The sequence below is a fragment of the Oryza glaberrima genome, chromosome 9, assembly GCF_000147395.1.
Source record: "Oryza glaberrima chromosome 9, OglaRS2, whole genome shotgun sequence".
Taxonomy (NCBI): Eukaryota; Viridiplantae; Streptophyta; class Magnoliopsida; order Poales; family Poaceae; genus Oryza; species Oryza glaberrima.
The window spans coordinates 14,427,396-14,442,516 of NC_068334.1; the positions used below are offsets into that span (position 1 = coordinate 14,427,396).

The 15,121-nt window shown below is 46.8% G+C and overlaps 3 protein-coding genes across 3 annotated transcripts; 2 read left to right on the forward strand and 1 right to left on the reverse strand.

Annotated features, from left to right (window-relative positions):
- Positions 1-1,588: 1,588 nt before the first annotated feature.
- Positions 1,589-2,116, forward strand: LOC127783777 (cell wall protein IFF6-like). Its single transcript, XM_052310943.1, has one exon. It carries the CDS (start codon positions 1,589-1,591, stop codon positions 2,114-2,116), a length of 528 nt encoding a protein of 175 aa, XP_052166903.1.
- Positions 2,117-5,640: 3,524 nt separating this feature from the next.
- LOC127783778 (uncharacterized) lies at positions 5,641-6,329 on the reverse strand. Its single transcript, XM_052310944.1, has 2 exons — positions 5,900-6,329; positions 5,641-5,762 (listed from the first exon to the last, which is right to left on the reverse strand). Exons 1-2 carry the CDS (start codon positions 6,327-6,329, stop codon positions 5,641-5,643), a joined length of 552 nt encoding a protein of 183 aa, XP_052166904.1.
- Positions 6,330-11,982: 5,653 nt separating this feature from the next.
- LOC127785404 (tetraspanin-8) lies at positions 11,983-14,872 on the forward strand. Its single transcript, XM_052312844.1, has 2 exons — positions 11,983-12,689; positions 14,263-14,872. The coding sequence occupies exons 1-2, from the start codon at positions 12,183-12,185 to the stop codon at positions 14,596-14,598; spliced, it is 843 nt and encodes a 280-aa protein (XP_052168804.1). The 5' UTR covers positions 11,983-12,182; the 3' UTR covers positions 14,599-14,872.
- The last annotated feature ends 249 nt before the right edge of the window (positions 14,873-15,121 follow it).

Genomic DNA, 15,121 nt, shown 5'->3' on the forward strand with positions numbered 1-15,121 from the left:
CCGCGACACGTTTGGGCGGCTGAATCCTGAAACTTGTGAGGTGTGGCCGTGTGGGATCGTCAGTGCGCAGAAAAGTTGGCGCATGCATATGCATATGATGGTGCTGCAATTCTGGAAGAAAATGACGGCCGCTTAACTCATGCAAAAAGATTGGTGTGGATTACTGGCTGATGGTAACCATGCATGCTTTAATTTGCTAGCTACGTACAAAGCAGCTGTATATCAACGTCAAATAATCATGGTCCCGTTTCACATGTGGTACTTGGACCTATGGATTTTGTTAGTAGACTTCCTCAAGTATAGCATATTAGCATACTGCATTCTCGGTTTTTCTTATTTTGTTTTTTTAAAAAGTTGACTTGTGTGCATGACGTGCTAATTAATATGGAGTAATTAAGAGAGTCTCTCTTTAATGCTTGGACAGGGGGAAAACTCTGTTCGTGTATAGAACGACTGAGGTCGATCATCCCCTCAGTCTGAGGAAAGAGAGACAGACATAGGAGCAAATTACGGGAGGCAGTTCATGAGAATTTCCTCATTTTCGTTTGTCTGATTGACAGATTGAAGCGCGTGCATGCTCGATCAAAGTAAAAGAGAAAAGATTCATCAGCATCATTCCTGCCACTGCAAGTGTGGAAGTGTGAGAGTCCGAGCGACACCAAGTACGCATGAAAAACGGAACGGTTCATTAGCGCGTGATTAATTAAGTTTTAGTTATTTTCTTTAAAAATAGATTAATTTGATTTTTTAAGCAACTTTCATATAGAATTTTTTTTAGAAAAATACATCGTTTATCAGTTTGAAAAACATGCTCGTGAAAAACGAAAGAGAGGGGTTGGTAAAGGGGTGCCGAACACAACCCCAAGTCGCCAACTACAGCTTTCGTACTGCACGGCTGTGACAACATCGCCGTTTAAAAGAGCTACAGTACAGATTCCCAGTCCACTGGCGAGCATGAATCCCTTTGCAGGTATGGAGCTACCTGCAATTCACACATCCATTGTCCAAGATCCTGATAAAGTTCAGTCATCACCATCTCTATAGTGCATCCGGAGAGATCGATCACGACAAGTACTATTCGATATATGAATTAATCTGCCTAACTGAAGAGTCGCGAACTTTCGACATCATCACCCGATCTCTAAGAACGAGATTGCAGATCGATCGATAGATGAGATGGATCAGGTTATACCAAACCCATCACCTTAGTGCGCGGAGGACGAACGACACGCCGGCCGGTGCGTGCGTACGTTCTCCTGCAGCTACTAACCAAACCGCATGCATCGCAACCACTCCACGCACTAGCCAAATCAATCAATCCATCAATCTGGCAGAGCAGGCACCTTTTTCGCGTTGCACCACCGCGCCACCATCGCGTGCTAGCTCGACCACATGATGAAGCTTGATTCCCGGTACGTTTCGTGCACAAAGCTGAGGGTTTTTTTCCCCACGCCCGACCACCCGATCGATGCTGCGGCCATCGTCCTGTTCCTCTTGGCCTCGCGTGCAGTGCAGACCGCGCCTCCTATAAAAGCTTGCCACCACCGCGCGGCGTTTCGTCCATTGCCAGCTCGGTGAAAAAACGAGGATGGCGGGCGGCAAGGGCGGCGCGGTTGCTGCTCTAGTGGTGGTGGCGCTCCTGTGCGTGATGTCCGGTGGCTGCGTGGAGAGCCGCCGTGTGGCGAGGATGGGCCTCGACATCGGCTTGGGTAGCGGGCAGGGTATTGGGCTAGGGATTGGACTTGGGCTTGGGGTCAGAGCGGGTACGAGAGGTGTCTCTGCTTCTGGGTCTGGGTCTGGTTCCGGCTCGGTGGCTGGGGCTGGGTCTACCTCCGGGTCAAGATCTTGGTCGGTCTCGATTGGAGGGGCTAGTTCTTCTGCTGGGTCGAGTGCCGGATCGTATACCGGGTCAGGTGGATCGGGAGCAGGGTCCTCGGCCGGGTCTAGAGCTGGGTCGGGTAGCGGACAAGGGTATGGCTATGGTGGTGGTAGTGGGTCGGGTTCAGGATCTGGGTATGGTGAGGGTGGAGGATACGGGCGTGGGTCAGGTAATGGATCAGGTTTAGGATTTGGAGAAGGGTATGGTTATGGATCTGGTTCTAGTGGAAATCCTTGAAGTGGACATGATGCTGGTGTAATAGTTACCATGCCAAGTGTACTTTCCATGTATTTTCATTTCTCTATGTGAATTAAATGAAATGCAATAAATGACTATGTCTACTTTTACATAGTTCTTTGTTTAATTATTTTTGGAACTATATAGGGTGTAGAATGGATAATAAACTATAGTGTTTAATTAATTGTCCTCTTTGGTAATATTAAACATCATCCATATTTGGAAAAGGACGGTAAAAGTATAGGTTTGAGTAAAGATTTTACCCCTGAAATGTAGTAGATATATCTATGTCAAATTTATGTTCTGAGCACAAATTAGAAACCCGACCCCCGTGTAGCCCACGTGCGGGCGACTCGGAGGAGAAACCTAGTGCCTCCGCAATCCCTCTCCCCTCCTCTCCCACCCCTTGCCGTCACCGGAGCACGGAAACCGAGCGGCTTAGCTAGGATGGTGGTGGTGAGGCCAAACCTCGATGGTGCTCTGCATCTTTGCGTGGAAGGTGGGTCGGCGCCAAGAGCTAGGGGATGAAAGCATGACATAGAGGCTAAGGATTCGGACTCCCTACGGATGGATCTGGCGCCTCCGCGCTGAATCTGACAGGAGTTGTCGCGCTGGCGATGGCGGCTGGTGGCAGTGGAATGCCTTAGCAGCCGGTGGCGACGAGTGGACGACGTCCGTGAGAAGGCCGCGACGGTGGCGGTGGCAAGGCCGCGTTGGCGACTAGAACAGTGGGAAGGCCGCACCGACAACGGCGGAGGGAGGCCCGCGTGGACGATGACAGCGGGGGACTCTCGTTAGTGATAGTGATGTGAGGCTCGCGTGGGCAATGGCAACAAGAGCTTGTTGCGGCTAGTGGCAAGCATGCCGGTCAGGCTTGGAGGAAGCAGGTGGCCAGTGCGGGTGAGGCCAATGTGGACGGAGGAGAATGACGGCTGTTGCGGCGAGGGGTTGGAATGGCTGCTGGAAGTGTTGGTCGGCGTGGGAGACGGCATTGCGGGAGGCAACATTGGGCTAGCCCACGATGGGGCGCCGGTGTGGTGGACCTGCGAGCTGGTAGAGGTTGTTTGGGCTAAGGAGATTTGGGGTGGCAACGACAGGTTCGGGAGAGAGTGTCGCAGGAGAAAGCCTAGCTTAGGTTTTCTTGAGCTGACAATGTCGATGCCTTTGGGAGTCATGATCCCTTTAGGGGTATTGTCGAGCGGCCACCATTCCTCTACCTGGCAAGACTCGCCAAGTGAAAACCCGGTCCAGCTTGAACGACAACGGTGGCACCTAAGGTGTCATGACCTTCTTGGAGGCGTTGCCTAGGAGGTTTTGTTCCTCGCCTTTGCCGCCTTCTCTTGGTTTGGTCGCCGCCGGTTTTTGGTTGTCATTGTCAGATTGTCACCAGGGACAAGTGGATCTTCTATCCTCTCTCTCTCTCTCTCTCCAACCCCTCTACGTAAGGTTAACCGGGAACTCGTTGACGATCTTCCGGGCGGAGTCGTTGTGCGTGGGGCATTTTGCAACCCTCCTTAGGTCTAGCAGTGATCGACCACGCATAGCGGCGGTCGACTTGGCGCTAGCGACTTCTCCTAGTTTGTGTGAGAAGTTGCTAGTGTACGACAGCGGTGGTGTTTGTTTTTGTTTTGTTTTTTTCCTAGTTACGATCTCTCAGAGATCTATCTTGTATTTTTCTCTGCTATATCAATATGAAACTTCGCACTGTTTGGTGCGGGTCGTTTCAAAATTTATATTTTGGGCATAAACAGTTAATGACAGTCAGTTTCTAATTAGCTTTTTCAAAAAAGAAAAAAATTAAGGGCAGAAGATCTGACATTCATTTCAAGAGAGAAGTATTTTTTAAGTACAGTATAGGACCCCAACCAAGAATACAAGATACCCGAAAGTATTTTTAACACATAGGATATGCATGTGGTATAAATAATTAAATAAATATGTTTTTTTAAAAAATGTAAGATGCATTGCGATCATATAAGTTAGTACACAAACATGCGCATGTTTGTGTCTTTGTTTACAAATTGATCTACACTTACAAAACAAAAAACAACAAATTATGTCTGTGTTTTGCAGTGTCCAATTTTATTGTTTTATAGTTTCTTCAAGTATAGATTATATTAAGCTATGTATGGTTGTATCTTTTATATTTCTAGCATTATACTCCGTAATCAATCTAGTCAGATTTTTTTTTCAATTTTTTCTATGACTATATTTAGTCAACATGTAAGTAATGAGCGCAATCACATCTATTGTTCAACATGCATGTTGGACTAAACTCTGGCAGTCGGCAGTCGTAAGAGCACCAACACCGTTTAGAAGACTTCCAAACAGGCAAACAGCTTTATCATTGCCAAGCTCGTATAGTATTTGGGTGAGGAGGTAATCAACACTGGCAGTCGGCAGTCCTAAGTATACAAGTACAAGGTGGGTGAGTTAGCCTTAAACTAGTACATATGACGATGACCACCATGCTTTATCTTTGCCAAGCTCGTATAGTATTTGGTGATTTGTTATATTTGTATAGTTACAGATTCTTGTTCCTATATTATTTACTCAACCAATCACAGTTCTTTTGTTCTTTGGTGTTGCAAGATCTTCAGAATCCTCCTTATGTGACCTGAGCATCTAATATATTGTTTCTAAAACTGATTTTTAAGGATTTTAGGTGAAAAATTGGATCCAACATATCCTTTTATTTTTTTTATAAAATTTAGGCTTTTCTTTTAAAGTGATCAGTTTATTTACTCGTTAGTTTAACAGAAAGATCCAGATCAATTTATTTACTAGAAAACCTAAAGACATTTTTTTAGGAGGTGATTAGTAATCTCTTGGTGACGCTCTGTAAGCACTCCCCTAACGACTAAAAACACGATTACACTTACGTACAAATAAACTTGGTTTGACCGTTTGAGGCATTTAATTTGATTTCTGTGTCAACGCTACAAAGTTTTCACTTGTGGGCTGCCTGTGGCGTCCATCTTGATGACTTATAAACGATACTAGCTAGATGCGTGGAAAAACCGATGGAATTTTGTGAGCACAAAAGTCTACCACCTAAATTCTGCTTTACAGGAGGTTTAACCTTTTCCCTCAAAAAAAGGAGGTTTAACCTGTCACCTGTCAGTGCTAGCTCTGCAACAGGCAGCGGACAGCATGAGCACCGGCTAAATCCAGCAGCGCGGGCAGCGGGCGAGAACGTCGCGGCCGGCGGTGGCGACGAATTACCGGTCAGAACCCCGTGCGACGGACCAGCCGGCTAGCCGTGGTCACGGTCGTCGCTGCCTGCGCCGAGCACACGGCAACACCCAACATCCCGCGGCGGCGTCCGTCCTGCACCAGCACATTATCCGGCAGGCGCATCACGATTTTTCACAGGTTCACAACAACTCTCCCCACTAGCTTCCAATCAACCAGACAACAACCACATATATCTTTCTCCCCCTTTTTTTCTCCTAATCACCCACCACCGCGACATCTCAACCTCGATGAGTCGCGGTTTGCCCACAGTTATTAGCCAGTAGGCACTAGGCGGCAGTATGGCCGGAGCCACACGACGTCAGTACGTTCGGCGCAAAGGTTGACTCCCATGGCCGGATATCGATCGCGTCACGTTCCACTTGCGTTATGCTCTTTGCAGCTGCTCCTCCTACATAAGCAACGCAAAGCATCACTGCATCTGCTGCACACACTGCACTTGCCTTCTTGCAGAGGCACACGCTAGCTGAAAGAGTACAGTGATTTTGCTCATCAAGAGTTGAGGCCTGGATAAGTAGTGGTTGCGACTTGTGAGGATGGCGAGAAGCAAGGCCTGCAATCTGGCAGCTGCTCTGTTGCTGCTGTTGATGGTGGCCTTCATGTGCATGTCCTCCGGTGGACTCGTGGATGGCCGGCCGGTGGCGAGGAGGGAGGACCTCAGTATTGGGTTGGGTGGTGGTGGTGGCGGTGGCGGCGGCGGTGTTGGGATCGGGGTAGGTGTTGGGGTCGGAGTCGGGTTGGGACCCGGTGGCGTGTCTGTGTCTGGGTCTGGTTCAGGGTCTGGCTCGGCGGCTGGGGTTGGGTCCGCTTCTGGATCGAGGTCTGGCTCGGTCTCTGTAGGAGGGGCTAGTTCGTCTGCTGGGTCTAGTGCAGGTTCCTCCGCTGGGTCAGGTGGATCAAGGACGGGATCCTCTGCTGGATCTTCGGCTGGATCTAGTGGCGGATCAGGGTTAGGCATTGGATTTGGGCAAGGATATGGGTCTGGCTCAAGCGGAAACCCTTGACATTTTTACCATGTTATTTCATTATGGTGGGTTAATTAGACTGCAAAAGAGTGTTTCTTTCTTTGTTGTGAGAGAGATGCAAAAGAGTGTTTCTACACCTGAAGTTATAGTAATAAATCAATAAGATGTCTCCCCTAAACATGCAAGATGTTTGGACTCCCTCTTCCAGCTGTAATCCATCAGTAAAGAACAGGAAAGAAAAGAAGTATTCGATTAGTGAATTGCAATTGTATTTGTACAAAATGTTTAGTTTGCTAAAATGCACAAAACATACTAAAAGCATGTTTATTAGTTTAGCCTGCAAACAACGGTACATGTCCCAACTAGCCATTTTATACCTTCTCCGTGCCAATAATCTTTCTTCGACATGGGCTGAGAGCTCATACTTTCAACAAGACAAGGCTGAAAAGGTTCGGCCTAAAACTTCTTTCAACTTGTTACGGCAGCATATGCTCCGCCCAATCCTATGCGTCCATCTGTGCAAGGCATAAAGTCTACTTCTGATTCCTCATTACTATATGTCGAGTTCCATTCTTATGCCTCAACTGTAAAACCGGCTATAGAGCATCCTCCAACTTTTAAAACTAGCACAAATCAAATCCTCCAGGAGTTTGGGTTGACTTAGCACCTACATAGTATGTAAATAGATCTTTATCTGACGTGAGTCGTGATAGCTGTGGCACTTATGGCTCTCCAATAAAAAAAAATTACGATGGCCCTAGATGGCCGTGAAACATACCATCCCTTCCTCCTTCTCTATTCTCTCTATGTCCTCTTTTCCTGTTTCTTCCAACAAGGAGTGAGGAGTCAACGGCGGTGACGCCCAGTCAATGGCGGATCTAGAAAATTGATTCGTTGGTATCATAACATATCTATCGGTGTCATAGTATGTTAATTATAATTAGATCATAGTGTTATAATATATAGATAAACAGTTTTGCTATAGGTTTTGCTGAAAGTCGTCGGTGTCGCCTGACACTGGCCCTTATACTATAGATCCACCCTAACCTTGACACTGCACCTAGTGAGCTCGAGCTGTGAAAACCACCATGGAACTTGCTTTACACTGATTTAGAAGTTGAGGGATGCTCTATACCTAGCTTTACGGTGGAGGGATGCGAACCAATTTGATCAACCAATGGTTGAGGAACTTAAAGTGGAGAATCTCCCGCGCAATAACCGTGAGATGTAAATGGGCCAACCGCGTTGGGCCTAATCTTCTTTCTGCAATGGACTGCGATCCTCTTTTTATAAGGATCACGCCCACGATCCAAACGACGATGGGCCTATATAGGCCAGTCCATCATTCCGATACGCAGGCCTTAGGCGGCCTGGAATGTGGCAGGCCGACAATACTTAGCGGCCCTGTTTGGGCTGCGAAATTCTCAGTGATGGACGAGCCTATCTGGGCCGCGTGTTCTGACGGCCCAACGTGAAAGAGGAGCCTGACCGGACGTCGTGCTCGAATCCGGTGCCTTCACCGGAACATCAGCGTTGCTTCCATTTCCTCCTCGGATGCATATAGGCAGAACCATAACACGGTGGAACACTGGAATTGGAGGCTACGAACAGCTGAAAGTTTGTGTCTGTTTTGAGACAGATTAGCCATGTGATGGTTGGTGTGTGTGTGTGTGTGGAAGAAGCCAGCGGTGAGAACGTTTGCCCTGTTCTACAGGGCAGGTGAGGCTGGCCCCGTTCGTTTCCACTACAGATAATGGATAAAGTTTTAGATTTTCATAGCACGTTTTTTAAACTACTAAACGGTATGTTCCGTACGAAAATTTTCTGTATAAAAGTTGTTATAAAATATCAGATTAATCATTTTTTAAGTTTGTAATAATTTAAACTCAATTAATCACACATTATTACTATATCGTTTTACGTGAAACACTTAATTTTTATCTTTATCTTTATCTTTAGGATATTCAGAAAAATGCAAAAACAAAAATGCAAGCACATGTGAAATGGAGATTTGTGGACGTCTTCTAGGGAGACCTAGCTGAAGTCAAGCGTCAATATCATCGGTATCAGGACACCACGCGTATGAGCGATCCGTATTCATTGCTTCGGAAAATGAAAGGTGTGCTATTGCTCGCTTGACGAATTCAGAAGCAGGTAGCAGCAGCGTGAGAAGTTGGTACTCAGTACTCACAAAGCTTATAAACTAGCGTTTCATCGCTTGGCGCACACAAAAAGGTCGGTCAGATCAATCAGACCTCGTGCAGCACCTGCTCGATCGCCGATCGGCGTTGTTCCAGTCAAACAAACTCGTTGCTCGGCCGCCATCGTGGCTTCATACTCGCAACTGCTCGATCTTGGCGCCTCGCGACTACTGAATTGTAGTACGTCCCAAAAATAAAAAGATAAGTAAATTACGCTCACGGTATATGAAATTGTGTGGTGGGTGCAAATAAGTACAACAAGTTGTAAATTGCTTATTTCAGTACAATAACTTGCCTAGATTGTGCGAAAGCGAATTGGACCAAAATAATCCAAACAAGCAAAATAAATTGTTCGAACTTAGCACGTATTGATGATGAGGTAGCAGTTTAATGACAAAATTTGCTATAGAACACTCAAAAAATGTGTAATTAGCTGTGGGACACCGCAAAGACGTAAATTTGCCTGACGACACTTAAAAAATGTAGTAATTTGCTGTAGGACACTGAACATATTAAAATATAATATCCACCCAATTGATGAGAGAGAAACCACACAAAATGACAGTTTTGCCCCTATCTTCTTCTCCCCTCTTTCAGTCTTCTTCCAATGCTCACTCTTGCAGTGAGCTCCATTGGCTTGCCCATGGTGGACAGGCGCTCGGCGTAGTTGACGGTGCGGTCACACGGTATGCTGAGAACGAGCGTAGCAGGAAGCTCCTCACGACCGTTTAGATAATTTAAAGGTGACGGATTTCCTCGCTGTTGCCGCCGTACCGGCGTCTACCACCGCGCCGCTACTGCCTGACTTCGAGCCGACGGCGACCACGGTGCCGACACTGTCACTGCCTTACTACCTTGCTCGTTCTCCTTTCAACCAGCTACCATCGCTCCATGCGCTGACGTGGACAGACTTTCAGCGCCATGCCACCAGTACTGCTCTGCGCGTGACCCGCCATGTTCAAGGAGAGAGAGCGCCTCCGCCGGAGCATACATGCCATGCACCGCCACCGCCTCCACTGCACTCTGATGTTGTGGCGATGTGGTCAGCAAGCTCCGAAGCCAGTTCTTGATCATGGCCAGCACAATGCCGCCGTTGCCGTTGGCTCTGTAGTGGCACTCACCATATTGCTGCTGACACCGTCGTGGATGACGAGCTGTGATGAGGTGGCTACCATGACGGAGTCAGCGAAGTGGAGCGAGGAGGAGCTAGGAGGGTACATGTAGCCGACGCTGCTGCCGGAGCTCGCATAGCAAGCGGCACCGGTGCTGCCCTTGCCATGATGCTGCTGTTGCTCCGAGAAGGAGATGATGCCGAGGAAGCCCTCTAGCTTCGGCTCTGCGACGAGTGCCGACAATAAATAAATGGGGTGCTGGGGATTGGGGTCGGCCGGTCGGGGATGGATTGGGGAATCGATGGAGGATTGGGGAGAAGAAGAAGGGCAAAATTGTCATTTTGTATGATTTCTCTCTCATTAATTGAGTGGATATTATATTTTAATGTGTTCAGTGTCCTACAGCAAATTACTACATTTTTAAAGTGTCCTCGGGCAAATTCACGTTTTTGCGGTGTCCCATAGCTAATTATACATTTTTCGAGTGTCCTGTAGCAAATTTTGCCCAGTTTAATTTACATGCTTGATTGTGTTTTGGAGATCTTATTTGCAATCCAAATAAAAAGAGAAATTAGTGATGCAAAAGTTTATTTCATTTCATTTCTCGGGAATTTCCGTTTCTCTATAACTCATCTTATGTTTATTTATATCTTTAGGTCCAAGACAATTTCTGGCATGCCATAGTGCATGTAACACCGGGAAATTCATTTTAATTTCTATGTTCAGAAGCTCCATTTTATTGAAAGTTTATTTTCATGACCGGGCATGTTTAATTGTTTTGGTTTTTTTATCAATCTATATCATGCGGATAATAATAACACATTTTGTAACTTTAAATTTTTATGTGTAATAATAATTGCATATCATTATGCGTCAAGCTAGATCAATTTTGTTTGTATAAATCGTTTTGGCCTAGATTCGTACGAACTAGCCAAGTTATTATACCGAAATGAGCAATTTGCAAGTTGTTGCACCTATTTGCACCCACCACACAAGTTCATGTACTGTGAGTGTAATTTACTCTAAAAAGATTGCAATGCAGATTATACTACTACTACTGTTCAGCAACTTTTTTTTTGGCTGTCTAGATGGCATTTGACAGAAAAACACTTCACAAATCATGCGAATTCTGGACCATTGGATCGCTTTAAGATTCGTGCTGCAGTTCTAACCCTAACCCCTCTCCCTCCCCTCGTCATTCCAGGCCGCCACCACATCTCTCTCGCGCGCAGCTGCCTCCGCCGCCGCCCGGACTCGCCGGCTGGCCGGAAGGGGTCAACGGCGCCGGCAAGCCCCCCTCCTCCCCTATCTCCCCGGCTGGCCTCCTCCCCTACCCCTTACCCCCTCTCTTTCCCAACATACGGTGCGAGTGCCCCTGCCCTGCCGTCTTCCCCGTCTCCGGCGGCTTCCCGCCACTGGATCCGCCACCACTAGCCACCGCCTCCTAACCGCCAACCGCCGGATCTGCCGTCTCCTAGCCGTTTGCCCTAGCCGCCGACGCCGGCCCACCGCCCTCCTCCATCCCCGCGTCTTCGGCGCCGCCACTGGCGCGTCGCCGTCTGCCCGTGTCCACCGCCCACCGCCGTGCCGCCGCCTCCCACGGCCATCCCTTTAAGCCCGGCGATCCCCCCTCTTCCCCCTCCCACCCCCATCCCAATCCGGAACCTAAACCCTAATTCCATTGCTTTCGTCGGGGTCACCGGAGCACGAATCGTAAAGTGAATCCCATGGTTAGTAATCTGTATGACTTTGTGCTCAAAAATCATTCGCCAGCCATTTAGCAATTCCCTTTTTTTTTTTTGTGATCTCTGATGCCTTGGAAAGTTCTGTGTCGCGGATTCTGCACCAGATTTTTCTTACCTCAGTACTATTCGTGGGTGTACCGTGTTCGTGGTTACCATAAGAATGGGTGATCCTCTTTTTTCTACCCCTGTGTTTGTCACTCTGTCTGCATCTTGGGGTAGACTGACTGACGTTCGGGTGAAGTAATTTGCAGAAGCACGGTAAACTGATCGATCATACTGTGCAGGACATTTCTTCAGCGCGTCGATGACATATTACCGTCGCTTTCATCAAATTTGCCGGTGGCACTTACTTATGTTCATCGTCGCGTCGTTGCCAATTTGAAAACCGCCAACAATTTGAGAACGACCCAAACGCGCAAGCAAGACGAGCAATCGTACTACTAACTCGCTTCCCTGCCTTTCCTTATTGCCAGCGGCCATCGAAGGACGTTACAAAATCGAGTACAAAATCTATAAAAACACATATAATTAAATGAAGCTTAGGTAGAGTTTCCCGGTCAATACGCTTGCGTGTGCTTAAGTTGCAAACCGATCAACCACCCACGAACTTTCGTCTCACCACGCGCACGCGTTGCCACTACAAATACCGACGTACACCCACCACCACGTCCACTCACAAACCACGCAGGAAACCTCAGAAAATCACCGTACGCGACGCGGGCCCAAGAAAACTCCGACAGAAACCGCGCGCAGCAACACCACCACCACCACCAGCGGCGGCGGCGGCGATGGCGTTCCGGCTGAGCAACAGCCTGCTCGGGATCCTGAACGCGGTGACGTTCCTCCTGTCGGTGCCCGTGCTGGGCGGCGGCATCTGGCTGGCGACGCGCGCCGACGGCACGGAGTGCGAGCGCTACTTATCGGCGCCGGTGATCGCGTTCGGGGTGTTCCTCCTCCTCGTCTCCCTGGCGGGGCTCGTCGGCGCCTGCTGCCGCGTCAACTGCCTCCTCTGGTTCTACCTCGTCGCCATGTTCGTCCTCATCGTCGTCCTCTTCTGCTTCACCGTCTTCGCCTTCGTCGTCACCAACAAGGGCGCCGGCGAGGCCGTCTCCGGCAGAGGGTACAAGGAGTACAGGCTCGGCGACTACTCCAACTGGCTGCAGAAGCGGATGGAGAACAGCAAGAACTGGAACAGGATCAGGAGCTGCCTCCAGGACTCCAAGGTCTGCAAGAAACTGCAGGACAAGAACTGGGATCAGACCCAGTTCTTCAAAGCCGATCTCTCCCCTCTCGAGGTAACAACAATTAACCAAGTTACCCCATTCGTTTCAGTTCTCAACTTTTTCTTGAAATCAAATTTTATCCAAAATAACTATACCACACATACTAAATTTTTCTTATTAAACTTTTACTAATAATCATCTTAGCCATTTAATTTAGATAGATGGAAGTTATAAAAACTCTAGATAAACTCACAGCATGATACATCGGTTTTAAGTTTTAGTAAGAATTTAGTAAAAAAAAATAATAGTATGTATAGCATTTTCCTAATTGCAGTTGATTGGTCGTCACGTACTTGTTCCAATTGAAAAACAGTTGACATTTCACGAATAGTTCCCGTGAGGATAAGAAGGAAACTGCTAGTGTCACTGTCAAAGAAGCAGAGTTTTGCGAAAGTATATATCTTATCTAGGAGATGATGTTAACGTGTACGGTTGCACCATTAGTAAACCACGGGTAGTATTTTCCAGATGGAAATTAATTATGATAAGGTCATTTGGTGTGCATTATTAGCCTATTAGGTAGGCAAACATCATTTCATTTTGATATATCATCATACTGGTCAGATACTATTTATAACAGTAGCGGGAACAATAGCCTAAAATCTGAACCTTTTTCAGGAATACAAATTCAATTGTCACAGAGTTGAATAATCATATTTTTTTTAAAAAAAAACTCATATTGGGAGTGCTTAGATTAGGAATCACGAGGCATTTGATACTGCTTCATGACTTATGGTGGTCTTCCCAAAAAAAAAAAAAAACCTCCATGGTCTTATTGTCAACGGAAGGATTAGACCTATCTTATGGTGGAGTTTCTTCAACTTAAAGCCATCAACGGACCTGCTGTTGCTCTGAACACATCCACAGTTCTGACCATTTAGGGGAGAAATTTCTTGGTGCCATCTTGGATTCAATGGTCCGGTGCCCTTTCACCGAACTTTTAGGTCACAGAACTCAACTGCCTGACGAAGGTCATGTTTGGCTTCACCTCTATTTCTTCTAAAGCTGGTGCCCAGTCAAAGTGTCAAACAATTTCAGTTTCATCTAAAATAAAACAGGAACGGAGCTTGATGTAGCGCTCTCATAAAATAAACTAGAGAGGTGGAGCTGGGTTTAGGCTGCTCTACAACAACACTCCAGATCCAACTCCTAAACTAAATTTAGGAGTTGGAGCTCTACCAAACATGCCCGAAAAATTCCATTTAGTCACTACTATACACATATGGAACAGATTATTCTATCGGAAGATATCTGAAAGTTTCAGTCTTTAAGATTTTTACAATTAATTTTGTATGAATGGATTAACAAAGAATTATATAATTTCAATATTATGTAAAATATTTTCGGTGGGAATTTTCTAGAAAATAGAGTAAAACCCAGTCTAGTCAATTTTCCATAATCTAAGTCATTCTAGATTCACTAATCTCTATATGAATATGGGAAATGCTAGAATGACTTACATTATGAAACGGAGGGAGTAGCTTTTACATACATTTCCGGTAAAATTTAGTGATTAACCGTGTGTGTGCGTCCATACATTTCTGAACTGAAAACCTCACATTTCTTCCATGTCATCTGCGTGCAGTCCGGATGCTGCAAGCCGCCCACCAGCTGCAACTTCGCCTACATCGGCGGCACGAACTGGACGACGACGCCGGCGTCCACGACGACCCCGTTCTCGGACCCGGACTGCAAAACGTGGAGCAACGACGGCACGCAGCTCTGCTACAACTGCCAGTCGTGCAAGGCCGGCACGGTGGCGACCCTGAAGCGGGACTGGAAGCGCGTCGCCGTCGTCTGCATCGTCTTCCTCGTCTTCATCGTCATCGTCTACTCCCTCGGCTGCTGCGCGTTCAGGAACAACCGGAGGGACAACCGCGGCGCCTACCGCGGTGCCGCGTGGAAGGGCGGATACGCCTGATTTCATTCGATCGATCGATCGATTTGCACGGCGTAATTGATTGGCATGTTCATGCGATCATGTCAGATATCTGTTCATAGGCTTAGCTCTGATATTCTAGCCCTGTACAGGCGAGATTATTCTGGGTTCTGATCGCTTGTTACTCTTTGATCAGGAGTAGTAGGTTTCTGTATGCAGTTCTTTGATGCAACTTAGTTGCACCCTACATCATATTTGTACTCGATCGGATTTATTTCATATATGTAATATAGTATTCCTTTTTATTTGTTTTTCAGTACCGATCTTTCTAAGCTTCATCTTCGAGTACAGCAAATATTTTACCTTCGAGAACAGTTAAAAAATCATCGAAATGCTCTTAGATTACGTTTTGGTTACAAGTTATAGCTAGTACAGTCATGAGTTCTGCAAACTTCTTCAAACGATCATCATCTATCACGTTTACTTTGTAGTAGATGAAAGAAATTAGTACAGGTTTGTTCAGCTAATCGGTGACTGCCAAATTTTGTCTCAGATTGCACACTTA

Coding starts and splice junctions, on each gene's coding strand:
- LOC127783777 (XM_052310943.1), top strand. CDS start 1,589: ATGGCGGGCGGCAAGGGCGGCGCGGTTGCTGCTCTAGTGGTGGTGGCG.
- LOC127783778 (XM_052310944.1), bottom strand. CDS start 6,329: ATGCCTAACCCTGATCCGCCACTAGATCCAGCCGAAGATCCAGCAGAG. Junction 5,763..5,899: donor GCTTCTCGCCATCCTCACAA/GTCGCAACCACT, acceptor TTGCTTATGTAG/GAGGAGCAGCTGCAAAGAGC.
- LOC127785404 (XM_052312844.1), top strand. CDS start 12,183: ATGGCGTTCCGGCTGAGCAACAGCCTGCTCGGGATCCTGAACGCGGTG. Junction 12,690..14,262: donor CCGATCTCTCCCCTCTCGAG/GTAACAACAATT, acceptor ATCTGCGTGCAG/TCCGGATGCTGCAAGCCGCC.